This window comes from Delphinapterus leucas, chromosome 1 (genome assembly GCF_059928025.1).
Source record: "Delphinapterus leucas isolate spDelLeu-1000000601 "Yukka" chromosome 1, BTC_Dleu_Yukka2, whole genome shotgun sequence".
NCBI lineage: Eukaryota > Metazoa > Chordata > Mammalia > Artiodactyla > Monodontidae > Delphinapterus > Delphinapterus leucas.
The window spans coordinates 57,483,286-57,506,215 of record NC_143129.1 but is presented as its reverse complement, the minus strand read 5'-3'; the positions used below and the strand labels follow the sequence as shown (position 1 = coordinate 57,506,215).

Below are 22,930 nucleotides of genomic sequence, written 5' to 3'. Positions count from 1 at the left end.
ATTGATCAAAAAGACCCTCCAGGTTTGTCTAGCCCAGTGATCTGCAAGTCGTAGACTCTGCTCTAAGGCCCTGATGGAATTTGGTACCAATGTTGCTTTGGGGATCAATTTATGATGATGCTTAAACTCAGAATTTCCTTTGTGAAGTTGTGGGGCATTGGCATAAGGAGTAAAACTTTGCCAAATAATTTTAAGAACCAAATTTCTTGATACACAGTAACATATCTAATTGTGACAGTTATGTACAGACTAGAAAGCCATTTGCTACCAGGGAATATAGAGTACTAAAGACACAGCCCCAACCTCAAGGTGTCCAGTAGAAGAAGTAAATACTCAGGAAGAAATGGTATAGGGGAGGGGAGATTACTTCTTGTTAGGTGGACCAAGAAAGACCTTAGAGGGCAGTGGCCTGTGAGTTGAACCTTAAAAAAGCAGGTATAATTTGAACTGAGAAACAGACACATGGAAAGAGCATTCCTCAGAATGGAAATAATGAGCAAAAGAAGAAAACAGGAAACTACAGAGCTTGAAAAGAAATACTGAATAGTTCATGGTATATAAAGGAGTGAGGTAGGAAATGATTGGAAAGGTAAAGTTCCAGTTTTTACATTGATAGGTAAAAAACTTTGTGTGTTTTTGTCTTACAAATGACTCAGTGTAAGAAACAGAAATATGAACTCCATCTTTGATGAAACTAGGATAAATCTGAATGATAGATTACTTAAAATTAGAGGAAGATCAGGGCTTCCCTGGTGGCGCAGTGGTTGAGAGTCCGCCTGCCGATGCAGGGGACACGGGTTCGTGCCCTGGTCCGGGAAGATCCCACGTGCCGCGGAGTGGCTAGGCCCGTGAGCCATGGCTGCTGAGCCTGCGCGTCCAGAGCCTGTGCTCTGCAACAGGAGAGGCCACAACAGTGAGAGGCCCGCGCACCGCAAAAAAAGAAAAAATTAGAGGAAGATCAGACGTAGTTGCCTGCAGAAGGAAATTCTGAAAAAATGTCTATCGCTTAATGATTCAGATCAGTTGCTAATTAACAGATACTCAAAACAGTAATGGCTTAAACAAAGTAAAGTTATATTTTCCTCACCTATAAGAAGTCTGAGGGTGGGCAGTCTAGGACTAAGGGTTCAGGGCTCTTTGTGGGCTTTTTCCTCTGCCATTCTCAAGATCTTCAAGGATCTCTTTATGAACACAAGTTAGGTACTGGAGCTCCAGCCATAGCACCCATGTTTCAGGTACCAGAAAAGAGGGGCCCATAAAAGGACACCTGTCTTCCAACCAAGTTATCTCCCTTTAGAGCAATTTCCCTGAAACCTCACCCAGTGGCTTCTCATTGTCACTTTTATCTGCAAGAGAGACTGGGAACTGTTATACATGGGTACGTTGTTGCCCCCAATAATACAAGAGTCTGTTATTAAGGAAGGAGGAAAAGATGGGCATTAGGAAGACAGCTAGCATCTCTAACAGAAGAAAGAGATTGATTTACCCACTCACCCCCAGAACTCTGGAAAGATTCAGCTCCCACCCAGCTCCGGCAGGCCAGCAGCCAGGCTTACATTCATCACACAGCAAATTTGAGAAACTGAACCAGATTAAAAGACCTACAGATACCAACATTTATGTTCCCACGTTACAATGTCAGCTGGTAATTCTACTCCTAAGTATATCCAAGAGAAGTGAAAAACGTATGTCCCCACAAAAATTTGTAACATGAATGTTCGTAAACATTGTTTATAGTAGCCCCAAAGTGGTGATGACCCAAATGTCCATCAACTGATGAATGGATATACAAAACATGATATATCCATGCAACGCTATATTATTCAGTCATAAAAAGGAATGAAGTACTGGTACATGCTACAACATGGACAAACCTTGAAAACTTTATACAAAGTGGAAGAAGCCAATCACAAAACACCATATAATGTACAATTCCATTTATGTGAAATGTCCAGAATAGGCAAATCTATGGAGACAGTAGATTAATGGTTGCCAGAGGCTGGGGATATAGGGCAGGGGAAAGTGATGAATGACTGCTAATGGACATGAAGTTTCTTTTTGGAGTGATGAAATGTTTTAAGCTTAGACTGTGGTGATAATTGCACAGCTCTGAATATACTGAAAATGGTACACTTTAAATGGGTAGATTTTATGGTATGTTAATTATATCTCAATAAAGATGTTAATTTTTTTTAAAAAAACAACAGCTGGCCAGGAAGTACTCTGCAGTGAAACTCACTAATCTGTAAGCTCTATTCCAGCACACAAAGCTTCCATTGAGTTTTTTAGTGCTTTAATCTTAAATATAAACAGATGGCCAAGAATCTCCAGATATTTGAGGAAATTCTTCAACATGAAAGGCAGAGAGAAAAACAAATAAATAGGAGAGAGAAAAAAGAACCCGGAAGAAACAGAGACAATGCATAGAGCCAAAAACAACTTCAAAGCATAATAAATATTTTCAAAAGATAAGATAGTGCATCTATGAAACAATAAGATGCTATAAGAAAAGGAACCTCAAAGAAACAAGAAAGAGAGCTTGGAAATTGAAATAAAACCTAAATTCAAGTCAATCTCCCAGCAAGTAGAACAGAAAATGAGAAAATCAATCCAAAAGGTTCTAGTAAAAGAAAAGTTTTATTAGAAAACTTTGGAGAGGAAATTGTCAAAGAAATAATACAAGAAAATTTCCCAAAACAAGAAAATATAAATATCCAGATTGGAAAGGCCACCAAATTCCCAATACAGTGAATGACAAAAGACTTTCCAACACACACACACACACACACACACACACACCAGTTCACATCATCATGAAAGAACACAACACCAAGGCTTTAAAAAAAAAATCTTAAAAGCTTCTAGAAAGAAAAAATAGGTTACATACAAAGGAGGTATGAAAGGATTGCATTGGAATTCTCAATAGAGTATTGAAAATCAAAAGTCAGTGGAGCAGTGTTTTCAAAATTCTGAGTGGAGGTTATTTTCAACACAGTATTCCATACACAGGACAGTCCTTGAATGTCAGATGAGGAGTTTGGATTTTATTGTATAAGCAATGAGGGGTCTTTAAACATTTTTGAGCACGGAAGTGACCTAATCAGAATTGTGCCAATTATAGATTAATCCAACAATAGAATTTCAAATGACTTGGTTTACAGAGACTAAGTTTGGGAGACTGATTAGAAAAAAAAAAAAAAAAAAGCTATTGTAGGAAATAAGAAAGACTCTAAAGAGGGTAGTTGGCAATGGGAATGAAGAGTCAGAGACAAGATAGGAGAAACATTTTAGAGGCAAAATCAATAGGATGTCACAAAATCATCATTGTTCCAAAGCCATCTAATCAGATAAAAGCCAGTAAAGTGATTTCCTAGAATCAATATTGGCAGCATTTTCACATTAAAGCCATGTCATGTGGAAGGGTGTTGGGACAGGAGAAGACTCTGCCTTATTTCTGCCTTATATTGAAATGCACTTTGAAAAGTTTGAAAAACTAGGAAATGCTGAAAAACCGTGGTTATACAGGATTGTCAGGCATTCCAGGATTTCGAATGCCTGTCAGGTTGCCAACCTTACTCTGGAAGTGCTACTTAAATTTACCAAGTCTTGAGGTAAAGATAAGCACATGGAATAGAATTTTCTCAACTCCTTCAAACGTCCTTCAAGTAAAAACCTTTGCAGTAATGTCTTCGATTCTGAGGCTCACTGACAAAGCATGGTTTTAAAGTAGTCCGCTTATTCTTTGTCAGGAGGATACCTAAGAATAAGTGTAGTGTTCATTTGTAGGGTGTATATACTCAGCTTCTTGAGTTTCTCCTAATTAGAACTAATTTTTTAACTCTTTTTTTTTCAATTTGTATACTCACAAGAAGTTGTAGAGTCTTGCAAGCACTTCCCCCAATAGTGATATCTCATAACTGTAGTGTAATAGCAAGACCAGGTAATTGACATTGGTACAATACTGTTAACTAGACTACAGATTTTATTTTTCACCAATTTTTATGTGCACCCATTTGTGTGTGTTTATAATTCTATGCAATTTAATCCTATGTATAGATTTGTGTAACCACCACCACGATCAAGATACAGAATTATTCCATTACCAGAAAAGAGCTCCCTCTGCTACTCTTTACAGTCATACCCACCTCCCCACACCCATCCCTGTCCCCTAGCAACCACTTTTTGTTTTCTACCTCTATGGTTTTGTTATTTCAAGAATGTTATATAAATGGAATCATATAGTGTGTAGCCATTTAAGATTGGCTTTTTCTTTCACTAAATAAAATGCCCTTGAAATCCCTCCAAATTGTTGCATCTATCAATAGTGTGTTTCTTGTTATTGCTGAGTAGTATTCCATTTTATGGATGTATCAAAATTTGTTAACCAATCACCTACTGGAGAACACTGGTTTCTGATTTTTAGCTGTTAGGAATAAAGCTGCTGTGAACAGTTGTGTACACATAAGTTTTCACTTCTCTGCAGTAAATACGCAAGCGTGCAATTGCTGGGTTGTATGATAAGTACTTGTTTAGGTTTAGAGGAAACTGCCAAACTATTTTCCAGAGTACCTGTTCAATTTTACATTCCCACCAGCAATCTTTATGGGTTTTGTGTGTGTGTGTGTGTGTCCCAAGACATTTTCACCTCTGTTTTCTTTTAGAAGTTTTATGATTTTTAGCTTTTATATTTAGGTCTATGATCCATGTAGCTAATCCATGGTTACTCTAAATCAAAGGTCTTGACTCTGAGCCTATTGGTGTTCACTTCGAGATAGTAATCAAAACTTCATACTTAGCCCAGCCAAGCCAATTGCAGACAGTCTGCTTTTGGAAAAGGGAGTATTATAAACGACTTACTTCTCTCTTCGCATCTACTCTTTGCATCCAGCTTAACTACCCGTGGTTTTAGGTGCCCTCCAGATTTGGGGGAAGGGGAGAGACAGAAAGGAGGGGAAAGGTAATAAGAAAAGTTTTAGTACTATCTTAGCGTTCCATAATGCTCTCTGAGTCTGGCAGATGTTTAAAGCTGACTCTTCTATCATGAGGTACTTTGAAGAATTCTTCAGAAATGTCTCATCTTTGAGGAACTCTCATCTATGGTTTTTTTGAGTTTCATGGGTACATTTCTATTCTAGGTGTTCACTTGCAACTCCTTCCACAGTTTCTAGGAAGGAATTTTTGCTGTTCTAGTCTTCACCCTTCCAGTCCTCTGGTCTACAGGAAATATTCACACATCCTTTGCCCTGACAAACCTCTAGGAGTGCAGCCTAATCCAAAAGTATCAACTTGGGCTGTGCTACCAACAGTTAGTCATTTCTCATCCTCTAGACTTCCCAGATAAAATCAAACCCCACCTTGTAGGCATTCCCTACCAATATCCCTTGTGTATGTTTGGGGGAAGGGGGGATGGGAGGGATGAGCCTCACAGCTTTCTCCAGAAATTATCTCTCACAAAATCCTTTCCCTTCTCCATACTGTCACCACTTTTTATAGTCCTGCTCTGACTGAAAGGTTCAAGGTAATGGAATAGGTTCCAAAACATTTCCTTTGTAGATTCTACAGTTTGGTACTTCACTGCGGCATGCACCTGTTTTACCTTAGACTCTCAATTTGAAACTTCAATTTTAATATCTCATCACATATGTATATAATACTTTCACTAATCTACAGTCTTGAGCATAACATACAAAATGGAACATGGCTCTGTCCATTCCCTAACTCTCAGCATTATCTCCTACCACTCCTACCAGAAGTCCATCATTTACTTACTAAACTGTTTCATATTTCTCTACTTTTAATATTCCTGCCCTCTCTATCCCAAATACCATATGCTATTCCTACACCGTGTCCTTTGACATGCAACAGTACCCAAGTCAGGAGTCATATGCTCCCTGACTTCTTTTCCTTGTTCTTCCTGTGCATCATTCTAGACTAAGCATCTACCCCATATACCCTACCCACCCATGGCCAACTGTATACACCTTATTATAGGACTGACTGCTTTCTATTGAATTTATCTTTTCATGTTTCTGCTTACTGCAGCAGATGGGAAGCTCCGCAAGTGTACAGTCTTTGTATCCCCACCCCCTACCACCTGCCTGTCCTATTAAGGAACTTAATTTCTTGGCCTGAAACAAAAGGGAAGAATCCAAACAAGTTCCAGATAATAGAGAAGAAGAATCTCCTTCACTATGGTGTACTTGGATAGAATGACAACTTCTCAGAAATTATTGGATTCCAGGCCATTAATTAATCAATACAGCCTAGCTGTATTGATTAATTGAAACTAGATTATAGTTTCCCTTACCAGTGTTTACTGATATGGACCAGTTAAGGAGCCCTTAGTTTTGTGAACTAAAATCCAATTGAAGTTTCTAATTATGTCATGATAGCATTTTAAATTCGTTAGAATGCTTTATCTTAATAGAAAAAAATTATTTCCATACATTTATACCTTCTATCTTCGTATTCTTCCAGCAAGGAATATATTTGGGAATAGCTATCCTAACCTAATAGTTTACATAAAATGAACTAATGCTTGTCATATCACTTTGAAAAACTATGTTTGCAATGATAGTCCCATTTGTATGGTACTGTAGTTTATGAGATATTTGTAAAATCATAGATGATTGCGTTTGATTTTCACAATAACTGTGGGAGGTATGGGAACAGAAATCATTATCCACATTTTACAAATGAGATAACTAAGGTTTAGAAGGAATAAATTATTTGTTCCACGTCACATGGCTAATGAGTGATTTGAGCTGACATGAATACGTAGGGCTTTTGAGTCCAAGTTGATTGCCTTTTCCATTATCCTCTTTGTTGCATGTGTTGATAGGAAGCCTAACCTCCTGAGAAAATGATTGAGAAAGAAGGAAAGATCAAACAGAAAAGTCATGCACACACATATATATACACACAAACATATTCAAACAACAACTTTTTTTTTTTTTTCCGGTACGCGGGCCTCTCACTGTTGTGGCCTCTCCCGTTGCGGAGTACAGGCTCCGGACGCGCAGGCTCAGCGGCCATGGCTCATGGGCCCAGCCACTCCGCGGCATGTGGGATCTTCCCGGACTAGGGCACGAACCCGTGTCCCCTGCAACAGCAGGCGGACTCTCAACCACTGCGCCACCAGGGAAGCCCCAAACAACAACTCTTAATAAGAGTAGAATACTATGCAGTAATAATCAGTGAGTCCATTTATGGTCATTATATTTTCACGATTTGGTAAAATATAAAGCAAACTCCCTACTATGCTCCTATCATCTTCCCTTCCCTCCAAATCCAAGTGGTTTGGAAGAAAAATTAAAATAGAATCAGTAAAAGAAAATATAGCTGGATTTCTTATGCTCTTGGAATGGAAGAACCTTTTCTAAGCATAAACTGGGGGAAATAATTACAAATATGACAGAAAAAGTACTAATTTACTTAATTTACATAATATTTATCAATACATATAAGTTAAGTTAAACAATTAGAAAAATGGTTTAAGAACATGAAATAACAGTTCATAATTCACAGAAAAGAGAACTGAGATTGCCAATATACATGTTTAAATGTCCTCAACCTCATAACTAAAGAAATTCATACTAAAGCAATAGTATAGAAATGAAATACCCTTTTTTACCAGTTATACTGGCAAAGATGTTTGAAGTGTAGCCATATCTCATTTTGGTGATAGTGTATAGAGACATGCACTATTGGTAGGACTTTAAATTGATGCCATCTATTATGGAGGATAAATTAGCAATATCAGAACTTTAAATGTATGTGCCCTTTGATCTAGCAGTTTCACACCTGGAAATTTAAAGCATGAATACTTAAACATGTGCTTCAAGGTATATGTACTAAGATACTTTTTGAACCTCGGTGGTGATCACCAAAAAAAAAGGGAAAAGAAAAGAGACTTAGATGGTCATCAAGGATTGGTTAAACTTCTATAGACCCATATAAGGGAATACAGAGTGATCATTAAAAAGCGGCAATTTATATCTATATGTTCCAGTGTAGACAAAATTCCAAAATATACTCTTAAGGAAAAAAAGTATGGTAGAATCTCATTTGTATGTGTATACATACATACACACACACACATACACACACATATATGTATATGTATAATATTTGGTTGTCTGTGTACAAAAAATTTCTGGAGAGGTCACAAAAATCATTAATAGTATTTTCCGTAGGAGATTGAGGGAGGTACCCTTATTTTTCACCTTCTGTCCTTCTGAGCTCTTGGCATTTATTACCAAAAGCATTTATTACTTTATTATTTAAGGGGAAAAAATAATTAGAGAATACCTCCTTCAACCCCATTTCAACCTCATGCCTCCCTGTAGCTGTTTCCCAGTTGTCACCCCTTCACCATCAGACTTTATGAGTTAGTCTCCACTTTCTCATATCCCATTCATTTTCTCAACTGTCTGGAGTCTCATTTTTGTCCTCGTCATTTCACTGAAACTGCTACAATTATCTCCAATTACCTCTCAGTTCATATACCCAGTGGCTACTGTTAATATTTTAACACACTCTATCTTCTACAGTAATGGACAACCATCCTTTTTAAGAGTTCTCTTCCCTGGGCTTTTATGATACTTGAGTCTCCTGGTTTTCCTTCTGTCTTTCAGATTCTTCAGTCTCTTCTGTCAGTTTTGTAGATTTAAATGTTAGCATTTCTCAGTCTACATGTTCTATTTCAGTATTCACATTGTCTTAGTCTGTTGAGACTGCAGTAATAAAACATCATAGACTAGTTAGCTTACAATCAACAGAAATTTATTTCTCACAGTCCTGGAGGCTAGGAAGTCCAAGATCAAGGTTCTGGCAGATTCAGTGTGTGGTAGGGACCTGCTTCTTGGTTCAAAAGGCTTCCTTTTCTCTGTGTCCTCAGATGGGGGAATGGGTGATGGATCTCTTTGGGGTCTATTTTATAAAGGCACTAATCCCCTTCATGAGGGCTCCACCCCCCTGACCTGATCACCTCCCAAAGGTCACACTTCCTGATACAATCACATTGGAGGTTAGCATTTCAACATACATTTTGGGGTGAGACATTCAGTCTGCGACAAACATCTACTCCCATAGGAACTTCAAACTTGTACTAAACTTGATTTTATTTCCCCCCTTGGTTCAACCAACATTGCCTCTCACTTCCCATCTCTGTAAAGGACATTACCATCTTTCTACCCAGTGGCTCAACCTTGACTCTACCCTCTCCCTGATGCCTCCAGCATTGCAGTCATTAAGGCCTATTTACCGCCTAATTACCCCCAAATCCATCCACTTCTGTATTTCTGCGATCTAGTTTGTGATCTTTACTCAGGTTACTATCATAACCTATGAACCACTCTCTAAGTCTTTCATTATTTCTCTCTCCTCTGTGTACCCCTCTCTTTCTCCATTTTTTAGCCAAAGTATACTCTTGCCAAGGCACACATCTGATCATGTCATTCACCTTCCACCACCCACAACCTTTCTATGTCCATCCACTGGCCTTGTGATCAAATTGGAACACCCACGTTACTACGGGTCCCATCATGGTATCTCTCAAGCCTCATTATTCCCCATGCCTCTTCTCTCAGCCCCAACACACATCTACACTGCACCAGAGCCACACTGCTGAATTCTTTTCAGTTCCTCAAACACCCCAGATTTGTATGTTCTCACTACAGGCCTTCTCACATGCTGGCCATTCCCTCTAGAATGCTCAGTACCTCCACATCCTCATAGAGCTAATTCCACTCCATCCTTTAGTTCACAACTTCACATTACTTTTAACTCCAAGAAACTTTCTTTGAATCCCCAGCTGAAGATCCAGGGCCCCTACTAAGTGCCCACAGAGCCACTATTGCATCCTTTTTCCTAGATCTTATCCCATTGTATTATAATAGATTTTTAACTCACTAGATTATAAACTGTGTATGAGTACAAGGACCTTGCCTTTCTTTTTCACCTTTGTTTCCTTGCATCGGTATCTAGTATAGTGCCTGGCACATAATGTACAAAGTAACTATTGAATGGATAGATGGATTCATACATATATTCATTTATTCAACCAAATAATGGCTGAAACTAATGGGAAAGCAAATAGTCATGAATTTAGGGATGATTAAGAAGTAGGTGTCATTGAACTTCATCCGTGTCTAACTTCTTTTTTTTTGGCCTCGTGGGATCTTAGTTCCCTGACCGGGAATTGAACCCATGCCCTTGGCAGTGAAAGCACAGAGTCTTAACCACTGGACCACCAGGGAATTCCCTCTAACTTGCTTACCCTCTTTTCACCCATACTTAATTTTACGGTAACGATGAGGCTGAAAGCCTAAATTCAGGAAAAAAAACCTAATCTTTCCACTCACTCTTACACTAGTAAGTATGTTAATTGAGTGGTTTATGAGTGTGGTTTGGTTTAGTTTCATGGTTTTTTTTTAATTCAGTATAGTTGTGTTTACATTGAATTTGTTTAATAGGTACTAGTAGATTTTATTCCATTTGCAATTTAAGAACAAAAAAAGGTGTGTTACAATATGGTACAGTTTCTGTAAGGAGATTGTTCCCTAGTGCCTGTCATATTGGAGGCTGGTTGAGTTTTCTGCCCTTCAGAACATGTTTTAGTATTTATAATCTTGTCTTCATTCTGTGCTTGTATTAATTGTCTGTATACATGTATATGTACCAAAAATAGGTTGAATGTCGTTTTTGACCGTGATGATAAATTTCCTTACCATGAGTTTAAGTGAAAACTCAGACTGACAAACATCCTTCTTTACCATTAGCAGCTGGGTTCATTAGACTATCCTGTCAGAACAGAGGCTGAGAACAGAGAGAAGGAAGATCAGCAGTACATGTTACGTTTCCATAATAGCTTTTTTTTTTTTTCTTTGCGGTACGCGGGCCTCTCACTGTTGTGGCCTCTCCTGTTGCGGAGTACAGGCTCCGGACGCGCTGGCTCAGCGACCATGGCTCACGGGCCCAGCAGCTCCACGGCATGTGGGATCTTCCCGGACCGGGGCAGGAACCCGTGCCACCTGCATCGGCAGGCGGACTCTCAACCACTGCGCCACCAGGGAAGCCCCATAATAGCTTTTTGTGTGAGTGGTTGTATGGTATTTTTTTAAGTAAACATAAAAACCAGTGAGTAGTATAAGCAGTAGGGACTGGCTTTAACTGCAGCAGGTAAATCAGTGCAGCTAGGGCTGTCAGGATCCTCGGGGGCACATTTTTTTTAACACACAAGCAGAACTCTGATGAATGAGCTCTAATTTCTTTTTTTTCTTTTTTTTTTTTTTAATCCAGGTAGGGAAAGCTTTATATGCAGTACTATAGGAAAGGATCTGCTCTTTCAAACAGAAAACATCAGTTGGATAGTTTCACAGATACCAGGTTGAAAAACAATAAAATCTGGGGAGCAAGTAAAGCTGCCTTTTTCCCAAAGTGAAAGCTCAGATGCAACTTTTAAAAAACTGATTAGACCCTTTGTAAGTTTATTGGTAGAGTATTAGGATACTGAATATTATTAATTTCTACCTGGGAAATTTTCAAACAAGGTAAAGTGCCTTAGGAACACATACTGGTGAATACAAACATATATTGCTGTACTCAGTTTATGGCTGAGCTGTCTTTCCAAGAACTCAGCAAAGCAGTCTAGAATCATAACTGCCATGCCAAGCAGAAATTCACCTGCACTGGAGTACAGGATTTTGTGTGGCAATAAGCATTTTTTTCAGTTATATTTTTAATTAAAAGTTTCCCACATTTGGAACTGAATCTGTAAAGATGTGGCAGATTGAGCTAGCACATCCAAGCACCACTGGTGCTTTGGGGGAAGTATGCTTTTTAAAAAAGTGGATGGTTGAGCTGGGAAAAATCCAGCTGTTTTACTTAACATTGCACTAATCAGAGTTCTTTGACTCCTTTTTTTCTTCAGTGAATCCAGTGGTGTGTGTGTTGGCTCCTCACCCCCAACCCCTTCACTTTTGCCTTTTAAGATTGATTTCAGATAGTGATGTGGGTTAAAGCAATATAATATTAATTCACTGTAGTGGGTAATAGAAAGCTATTCCTGCCTTGTAGTTTCTCTCTTAAATAGGTCAGAAGCAGCAGGTAATCTTCATCAGCAAAGCAATTAGATTTTTAACCCTTACCTATCACATTGAGCCCTGAATTATTCCATGGTGTTTGGGATGATGGGGGTTGGGGAGTAGGGGTGCAGGGGTTGGGAAGAGAACCAGTAGTCAAGGGATTCACAACGTCCACTTTTGAGGTTAGGTTCCTTGATGGCCATTGTCAGATTGGACTGGGAAGCGTCGTTTTAAACTCCTATTTTTCTCTCAATAAATCCACATTCCGCTTTCCATTAGAGAAGTAAACTGTAGTGCCATACAGAGCTGCTAAAACTCTAATTAGCAGATCTAAGAAAAATCAACTCATAGGAAGGTACAGGAGGAGGTAAACATGCTTAGAGGGGCCTTGGGCTTACTAATGCTATTATATAGAAATATTTGCACAGATAATGCCTCCCCACCGCTGCCACTCCCAGGCTGCTTGATCTTCCTGTTTACTCTAATCCTGCTTCTCTGGGAATTACTTCTGTCTTCTCCAAGACACTTTCTTCCCAATACAGGAAGGGCTTGCTTATTTATTCATTAGCAATGTTGCACATATTAGCAACTTTGGTGTTCAGTTCATGGGCGTAGGTGTGTATATACACACAAACATACATAAATGCTGAACAATAGGAGACCCTGAACTATACATATTAACAGCTGAAGTTTCTGTAACCAGGAAGAATTTTGAATTCTAATTCCAGGTGGCTTGGTTATGATATCTGTTTATGGCTGTATTTGGAAGTTAAACCTTCCAGATACAGCCATAAACAGATATCAACAAATGTCAAAATGACATTTGTTCAGCACTGGAAATACAGTGAATAAAATTATCCAACTCTCTCCGAAAGAAAAAAAATGTAACTCAGATAAGTTAATGAAAATAGTACCTAGAAACATTAAACTAGGATAAGCACTGCAAAGGAAATAAAACGGATGTGAGAGAAAGATTGTACTTGCAAGGTGGGATGTGGCAAATACCTTTTAGTAGCGGGCTGGGGATCATCTAGGAAACATCTAAAGCTTCGCAGCTTCATTCTCTAGCACAGTTAAGAGATTCTCCTCCACCAACAGAGTTGCCTCAGTTTTTTTCCTACAGCTTTTGACTCCGAAATTGTTCATTGGAAATGGGTGGAGCCTCGCTATTCTTTCCTTTCTGCCTTAAAATGGTCACATTTGCAGAGCATGCTCCTTGAGTCCTTCAAGTTGCAGCTTCTCCCAGCTGCCTTTGGCTCTAATCTCCTTATAGGTGTAGCACCATGGCAACAGGCCCAGCCTAGAACCCAGGAACCTTGTTTTTGTTACCTGAGGGGCTGGATGCAGCCTGAGGAAGAGAAGAAGAATATTACCTGTCCTGCAGCCTATTTGGAAAATGACTTCATGTTCTGTTATATGTGTTTCTGTTCTGCTTCTACTGAAGACTTGAAATTACACCTGGAAAACATTTATCCAGAGATGTTATCAGTAACCAAAGGCAGCAGGGGAAACCATCTTCTATTGGTTCTTGTCTTCTAAACACAGAGTTGTTTTCTGAGATGTAGTTCAGAAAGTGATTTGCTGTACCATGACATGTGGCACTGCTATGATTTTGGGGTACACTGCAAGATGGCTGTACAGTTGCTTCATGTAGGTAGACATTTATTTGGTTTGAGATAAAATTAATTTATGTTTTAGAATATTTTCCTAAAGAATTTAAAACATAAAAGTAAGCCTTATTTTGTACCTCCTATTTTAAATATGCCTTCATCTTCCCTGTTGAGAGGCTCACTCCCAGAGCAGGATAGCCTTTTCCCCTACAAGCAACTCCTCCTGGGAAAAACGGGCTGGAACTGTTGTTTCATGTGTTTAGAAAAGATTACAGTATCCTGTTGCCTCAACCAGGCTTCCTATGAAGCATATTGGGAAAGTTTGTATGGTAATTACATTAAAATTTGTTTTTGCATTTAGTTATTTATAGTTGATATGCTCTGTTGACAGTATATAACATGTCATTGTCTTATCCAGTAGAACAAAAGGAAATAAATGTGGAGCCATTACACTGTTATATTTTTAGGTACAAAACATTAGGTGGCTTTTGTGCATCCTTTGTATCATCAGTGGTAAATATAATTATTGAATTTTTGACCATAAAATGATTGCTGAACATTAGAACACACATTTTTGTGTGTGGAAAGAAGAATGGACTAAGGTCCTATTGCTTAAGATGTTTTTTACTGTATGCAGTTTGATTAAACAGTGTTAGAATGGAAACAGAAGGGAAAGAGCAGCCTTTCGTGCTAGTCTCCTATATCTCATTACTTTATAATTTAACTGAAAGCTACTCTGGCATTAAGTATTTTGGTTCCTTTTTAAGTTAACATGGTTATTTCAAGGAAATGAATGAAGCTGCTTATTTAATGTGTTTTACAAAAACAAATGTCTTTCCACAAGGCATTTCTTTTTATCCCTATTACTAGGTACTTCTGCTTGAAATATATGTATCTAACTCTGGGTGTTTCAGTCAATAAATACTATAATTATTGAGTAAAACTGCATAGCTACCCAGTTCTGGATTCAAGAATATTGTGTTTTATATTGTTTGGCTTCATTGATTCTTCCAAGGGGAAGGCAGTGAAGTACTAGCTCCTGTAGTGACAAGAGTCATGCTTCCCCACATTCCTTTTTAAACAACTAGGGGACAGAATCAACCAGAATGCCTGAACGGTGCTGACAAAAGTCTGCTCTTCTAGTTTGAACATTTCTTCTGAGGGTGGGAAGTTTCCTCAAGGCATTTTACTCTTTATTCATATTTGTACAGTAAAGCATAGATAGAACCAAAAGCTTGCCAGAAAAGAATTCCATATAGAGATGGAAATCAGACCTTTGGAAAAGCAGGGTCTTGTGCTGAAAAGTTTGGCTTTGATTGTGGGTTTGTGTATGTATGTTTATTCTGCCAAAGCAGAAGGAAACAGAATGAGGGTTCAGTCACTGCTATTTTGTCACTGATAATAGAGGATAAAGCTATAGCATGGAAAAAAAAAAGTAAAAGAAACGATATGTCTTTTGATAACACCTTTGCATAAAAAAAATGTGTAAGATAACCTTAGATGATATATATTTCTCCATCTCCAACACAGGAATGTGGATAAAAACAGTGTCTGTGGTGGAGCTTCAAGCTCCCTTGAGACTAGTAAAATTATAGTACATTTTTGTGTTTTGTTGAAAAAAGGAAGTGTGTACACACAGACACAAATATGTATGTGGCTTATCTGTGCCACATGAATATGGTCCTATTATTATTGTTACAGATTAACTGTTAATTTGCTCATTTATTTTCCTCTTAGGCATTTATACATTTGGTGAAGCCTCCATTGCATTTGACCTTTATTTTCTTGTTGGCCAAGTAATTACACTACCATAAATATCTCTTTCTACATTTAGGTCTCGTGGGCTGCCTAAACTAAAAGAGTCACGTTCCCATGAATCCCTGCTGAGCCCATGCAGTGCAGTGGAATGTCTGGATCTTGGTAGAGGGGAGCCCGTATCAGTGAAGCCACTCCATAGCAGCATCCTTGGACAAGACTTCTGCTTTGAGGTAGAAAAGTGTAGGAAAAAGGAAGAGTAGTTAGACAACAAAGAGATTTTTCTATCCAGTATTCTTATGATCGCATTACTGTATTGATGATTTGATCATCTTAACTGGTTTTCAGTTGCTGAAAATTACCTACTTACAGGGGAAAAATTGGAAATATGCTAATCTGATTATGTTGGTGATTAAAGTTATTAATGATGGCTTCTCATTCCTTTTGGGCTAGTCTGCTTTCAAAATAAATGAGTTCTTCTATTCAATGCTCTGTGGTGACCTAAATGGGAAGGAAATCCAAAAAAGAGAGGATATATGTATACATATAGCTGATTCACTTCGCTGTACAGCAGAAACTAACACAACATTGTAAAACAACTATACCCCAATTTAAAATGAATAAATAAATAAATGGGTTCTTAGTGCATTCTCAGCAGAGGTCACAAGATTAATAATAACTTATTGTTAGTATTTTAATTTTTTAGTATTGATAAAGATATCACACAATATGTTATTATTTTTCTCCTGAAAGCCAAACCCCCCAATTTTAATGATCCTTTTGAGGAAATTGACTAAAACCATAATTTTTCTAACTAAAACATGGGCAGTTCAAGATCTGGGACCATGTCTTATCTATCTTTGTAATCCCCAGCACTTAGCCCAGTCCCTGGCACATTGCAGGTGCCTAATTTCTTCAGTGAACAAATTGCCCTTCACCAGAAAATTATCATCATCACCTTTTATAAGGTAATTTCCCCCTCCCAAAGTAAATGGCCAATTGGCCATTTGCAAATTTAATTTCAAAACCATCCATATACTTGTTAGGGTTATGATTTAATTAATGAGCACAAACTTACAAAGTTATTAGTGATGAGTCCTATGTTAGATATTGTAGAAGTTGAAAGATGTTTTATACCTTTTCTTATGGACCTGCACTATCCAACAGAAATACAGTGCAAGGCACATGTGTAATTTTAAATTTTATTAAACCCAAATCTTACCACTTCTAACATGGAACTAAAAATTATCAATGAAACTTTCTACATTCTTTTTTTAAAAACTGAATCTTCAAAACCTGATGTATATTTTACACTTACAGTACATCTCAGTTTGGACTAGTATTTCACATGCTCACTAGCCACGTGTGGTTAATAGCTACCATATTAGACAGAATGTAACATCTGATCTGATTCACTAGGTTATAACCTGAGATTGAGTTAATATGTGAGCCACTTTAGCAATTTGGACAGGTCATTTATTGGTGTTCTTTTGTATAAAAGTCACTTGAACTTTGCCATATTTGTAGAACTCAGTTCAACGGATTGTATGCCCAGCCAGGTGTTAGGTTCTAGGCATAGAGACAACATGCTTCATTTTTAAAGGACATTGATAATAATCATCAGGCTAACCTAATTAGATGATTGGCAATCAGACTGGTTGCCTAGTAGAAGAGAAATGGGTTCCAAAGTAATTCAATACTGGTAACTCTTTTCAGTTTCACGTAGTAGCCTTCTGTAACATAATGAAGGCAGTCCCAAGAAAGAAGCTGTTTTAGAGACCTTCTTCCCTTTTTAGTTATTTTTATTAACTCAGAATTGAGCATATTTATTTGCAGGTAATTTTTAAAGGTTTAAGTTTAATTAAAGGTTTTTAGTTTTGTTCTTTCTGAACTGTAGGCCAGTTTTAGGTTCCTGAGCTGAATTCTTAATGGCCTTTGTCTTCATACCTGCATTCTAGTAGATGCTAACTAGATAACAAAACAAAAAGTGAATGTGGATGTACATATAGATATCATAAAACCAGCAAATATCATTTTGGTTACCATGTAGTATAATATGGGTTCATAGCATATCTCTAACTCTTTCATGATACAACTAGGAAGATAGAGACCCCCAGCCCTGCATTTCCTTTTCCTTATCTCTAATCTTTATGTTGAAGGTTACCTACTTAAGTGGAAGTAAATGCTTCAGCTGTAACTCCGCTTCAGAGAGAGATAAGTGGATGGAAAACCTTCGCAGGACAGTTCAACCAAATAAGGTAATAGTGGCTTTGAATGTCCAAAAAAATGTATAACTCTATAAGCAGTAAGTTGATTGAAGGTAAATAGAGTAATAATACCTTAAATTTTATAGAACTTTTAAACACATATACGTTTTGTCCTTTTATGCTCAAAATAATCTTCTTACAGATAGTATCATGATTTTACCAGTGTGGATAAGAGCAGCGGTCCCCAACCTTTTTGGCACCAGGGACCAGTCTCATGGAAGACAATTTTTCCACGGACGGCGGGGGGCGGGGGGTGGTTTGGGATGATTCAAGTGCATTACATTTATTGTGTACTGTATTTCTATTATTATTACATTGTAATATATAGTGAAATAATTATACAACTCACCATAATGCTGATAGGAGACAGAGCTCAGGCTGTTGTGTGAGCGATGGGGAGCGGCTGTAAATACAGAGGAAGCTTCGCTCGCTCGCCCACTGGCTCACCTCCTGCTTTGTGGCCCAGTTCCTAACAAGCCACGGACCAGCACCAGTCTGTGGCCTGGGGTTTGGGGACCCCTAGATAAGAGGACTCAGAGAAGTTAAGTCACTTGCCCAAGTGAGAAGCTAGTACAAGACAGAAATGGAACTAGAACACAAGTTTCTTAATTACTTACTTATCTCTGTTTTATTTGCAGAAAGCTAATTCAGTTGCCACAAGACTGGCTATATGAGAACTTACAGGATGATATTTTTTTAACCCAAGTAAAATAAAATGTATGTGGGTCTCTAAGAGCTTGCTATTATCTTGAACAATGAGGTAGCAATCCCCTTCATTATTTTTTGACTGCCCTTAATGAAGTACATAGCATCACCTACTTTAAGAGGAAAATGTTGTCTTTCTGGGATTTCAACTCTCAAACACAACTTGTTACTTCTTTATAGGACAATTGCAGACGAGCTGAAAACGTTCTCCGTTTATGGATTATTGAAGCCAAGGACCTTGCCCCTAAAAAGAAATATTTCTGTGAACTGTGCCTTGATGATACCCTCTTTGCTCGTACAACCAGCAAGACCAAAGCAGACAATATTTTCTGGGGTGAACATTTTGAGTTCTACAGCCTTCCACCTCTTCATAGCATCACAGTTCACATTTATAAAGATGTGGAAAAAAAGAAAAAAAAAGACAAGAATAATTATGTAGGGCTAGTCAATATCCCCACTGCCAGTGTGACTGGTCGCCAATTTGTAGAAAAGTGGTACCCAGTGAGTACACCTACACCCAACAAAGGAAAGACAGGAGGACCTTCTATTCGGATTAAATCACGTTTCCAAACTATCACCATTCTGCCTATGGAGCAATACAAAGAGTTTGCAGAATTTGTCACCAGCAGCTACACCATGTTGTGTTCTGTTCTTGAACCAGTAATTAGTGTGAGAAATAAAGAAGAGTTGGCCTGTGCCTTAGTGCACATTCTTCAAAGTACTGGCAGAGCCAAGGTAAGTGGAAAAGGAGGGTTGCGTTACCCAAAATCTCTTCCCTACCTTTTATGAAGAAATAAACACATGTTTACTGTGGAGATTCAAATTAGAGATGTATGCTTTGCTATTGGTCAAAAAAAAAAAAAAAAGAATTAGGAAGGAAACCTATTAGTGGTTCTTAGATCCACTTATTAGTGGAGATTATAAAAGTAAAGAAGTAAAATGGAGACTAACAAGTATTTATTTAAAGTTTATTTGCATGAAATAGAGATACCACAGCTAGCTCTTTATTGTCTGACAAAATAAATGGTAGGATTGGTGGATAATCCCACAATATGTTCGAGATTATTTATCTTTAGTTCTGGAGTGTGTTGTATGATGGTTTTATTCCTCACTATATTTTAAATTAAGATTGACTCATGACTGTACCCAGCTAGTCACAGAAGGAGGCATTCCAGAAACATGCTGGTCATTAACAAGAGTCTTCATGAGATTAACATCTAAATTTGGAATTAAAATACCAAGGGATGTTATTTAATTGTTAGCTGTCTCATGATAACCTTATCTCAATTCATGCTGGATAGAAGTAAAAGTTCAGGAAGATAAAAGAAAGAAATATACTAATTGTATAAAGAACACTAAACAAATGATAGAATCTTTTTTTTTAATTTTTATTGGAGTATAGTTGATTTACAATGTGTTAGTTTCAGATGTAACAATTGATAGAGTCTTTGATCAGCCTGAACTGTGGTAATTATCACCTCTGTGAGGCATATTCACTTAACTAGGCTAAATCTCCATTATATTATATGCAAACTGGTCATGGTAAAATTGTATTTTAGATCTAGAGGAGTTCACAGCTAGAATAATTTATGTAGAACTGAACAATAAAATAAAGCGTTTTTAAAATTTCTTGATACAAATCAGAATATATCAAATATTCAATATTTAGTCCCTTATTTAACTGCCTTCCTACTGATTATCATTTTGGTGGTTGAATTTACTAATAATAATTTTGAGCTTTCTGGTGTTAAAAAAGGTGTCATTGAAATTTTGAGTCTCACCTTTGAAATTGTATGGATATGTTCTTTCTGTTCTTCATTTGCTCAAGGTTCAAGGATATATGTAGGATTTTTTAACAGCTTTATTGAGGTACAATTTACATATCATAAACTATACCCATTTAAAGTGAAAAATTCAGTGAGTTTTGACAGATTATGCACCCATGGAAACAACAGCAATCAAGATACAGAATGTTACCATCACCCCCAAGTTTCTTCCTGACCCTTAGCACAAGAGTTTTAGTAGTGACTCCTAAGTCTATGACTCTTTTACAGTGTTGATCTACCCTGGAATAAATCCCATTCGTGTTTAAAATGCTTAATTTTAAAATAAAAGTAAATCAACATATTCCCTCTGTTTTTGATTTTGGAGACTTTGAAATATCCAGTGAATATATAACATTCAAAATACAAGATGTTATCACATTTCAAATTGAACAGCAGTAAACAATGAACTTTAAATCAAGTTCCTTAAACTGTTGAGAAATGAAGCAGTTATTTCTTAAGGGCTTTATTTCTCCTTATGCCTTCTTTCACTATGGATGGTTGGATGGATGGATGGATGGATGGATGGATGGGGATGCATACATACATACATACAAACAAATATAATCAGCCTAGAAAATGAGTTCAGATGTTTAGTTCAAGAAATTTCATGTTGATACTATAGACCAATTTGTAACAATTATATATTGAATGCCTAATATGTGTCAGAAGCAGTTAAATGCTGGAAATATAGAGGTGAATAAAAATAGACACTGTCTTTGGTCTCATGGGACTCACAGTCTTCTGGGGAAAACAGATGTTGATCAAATAATTACAGAAATGTGATTACTGCGAAAAGTGCAGATTTTAAAAAAGTTATATGGTGCTGTGAGAATGTGTATTAAGGGTACCTGACTAGTGGAGTTCAGGGGCAGTGTTGGTAAGAGAAGGCTTCACTGAGGAAAGATGTGCAAACTAAAATCCAAAGGATCTGAGGAATTAACTCCATAGCAGTGAGGGCTGAGCAAGGGTGGGAGTGAAGCAGAACTGAGAACAGCATTTGCAGAAAGCTTTGTGGTGAATAGACAACATTGTTATTAGAAAGGGCTTGATGTATTCAAGGACCTACCGAAAAAAAAAGACACTTGAGACTGGAGCAATACAGAGAGAATGGTATGAGATGAGGCTGGGAAGATAGACAGAAAGCAGAAAATATAGAGACATGCAGGCCACATTCAGAACTACAGTCTATATCAAAAGTGCGATGAAAAACCTTTGAAGGAATTTTTAACTTAGGATTGGTGACACCTAAAATTTTATCCTGACTGACTTTTTTCTTTCAAATGAATCTGGTAGCTTTAGTTTTAAAGCAGCATTCCCAGGATGTTTGATATTTCATCAGCCTCTCCTAATGTATATTATTTATTCAGTTGCTTTCTGCCTAACTGAACATTATTCTACCAGGATTTTCTGACTGACTTGGTGATGTCTGAGGTGGATCGTTGTGGAGAGCATGATGTCTTGATCTTCAGAGAGAACACCATTGCCACCAAATCCATTGAGGAATACCTCAAGTTGGTGGGACAACAGTATCTTCATGATGCATTGGGTATGGAGAAGAAAAACATCTGTTTTCTTTCCCTTTTGATTTTTAGACCCTCATGAAACAACCAAATGGAACTCAAATTCTGCATGTTATCTGGTTCTAGCTGATTAAAGTGTGAAAGTTGGAGCTTCAGCTGTAAGAAGTCTCTGCAATACTCAGCAGGGGAGGAACAGCAGATTGATTCCTTACACTATGTACCGAAAGAGAAAGTTCATCAGCGTAGGCAGCTACCCCCATGCCCTCAAGTCCCTGAGATTCTGAGATACACAGTAATGTTAGTAATGAGATGTCATTTCTAGTTGACCTGTTTCCCCCAAAGTGTTGGGTATTTATATCATGATATAAATACATTACCTAAGTCTTGAAAGTGTTAGCATTTGTTATTATGCATCAAAAATGGAGAAACTCCTTCCAATTCCCACAACTCCCAATTTCTGCCTTCCAGACCTACAGAATTTTTCACAACTAATCTTTGTCCAATCAGTAGTTCTTAATGACTAGGCTACCCACTTGCAGCTCCATATTTGGTCGTGAAATTCAGGTGTTAACCACTGGAGTAAGGCACTGTGCTCGGCACTTTGATATACATTCTGATAAAGCAGACATGAGTTCCTTGAAGAACAGTGTCATTTTTTTTATCCCCATATCCCTAGTACTTCACATAGAATGTAGAGCAGCACCATCCTAAAGAAACATAATGTGAGTCACATGTGAGTAATTTAAATTTTCTAGCAGTCACAGTGTAAAAACGGTAAGAGAAACAGGTAAATTTAATTTTGATAACATTTTATTTAACCCAATATATCCAAATATTATTTAATATGTTATCAATATAAGAATTATTAATGAAGTATTTTACTTTTTTCATTCTAACTCTTGAAATTGTGTGCATTTTATATTTATTACACGTTCAGTTTGCACTAGCCAAATTTCAAGTGCTCAGCAGTCACATGAGACTATTAAGAATAGACAATAAGGTATGAATGAATGGATAAATGTTTGCCCTTAGGGAGCTTACAATATAGATAGATGAGAAAGATAAGGATATCCCTATAACCAAAAAGAGAAAGAGAATCCTGTGCCTTTTCAAATAATTAAAGAAATTGATTATACCTGATGGAATTATAAAATTTCCCTT

General features: G+C 37.5%; 1 protein-coding gene across 27 annotated transcripts in view; it reads left to right on the top strand.

Annotated features, from left to right (window-relative positions):
• Positions 1 to 22,930, top strand: part of RASAL2 (RAS protein activator like 2) — a 393,146-nt gene that overhangs the window by 330,240 nt on the left and 39,976 nt on the right. For 26 of the 27 annotated variants that reach the window (XM_089920164.1, XM_089920293.1, XM_089920249.1 and 23 more), the window contains 4 exons: positions 15,531 to 15,684; positions 17,611 to 17,709; positions 18,604 to 19,158; positions 21,651 to 21,795. In XM_089920164.1, the coding sequence (XP_089776290.1) occupies positions 15,531 to 15,684; positions 17,611 to 17,709; positions 18,604 to 19,158; positions 21,651 to 21,795 (953 nt within the window). The remainder of the gene's footprint in view (positions 1 to 15,530; positions 15,685 to 17,610; positions 17,710 to 18,603; positions 19,159 to 21,650; positions 21,796 to 22,930) is intronic. The other variant, XM_089920835.1, reaches the window with a different exon arrangement.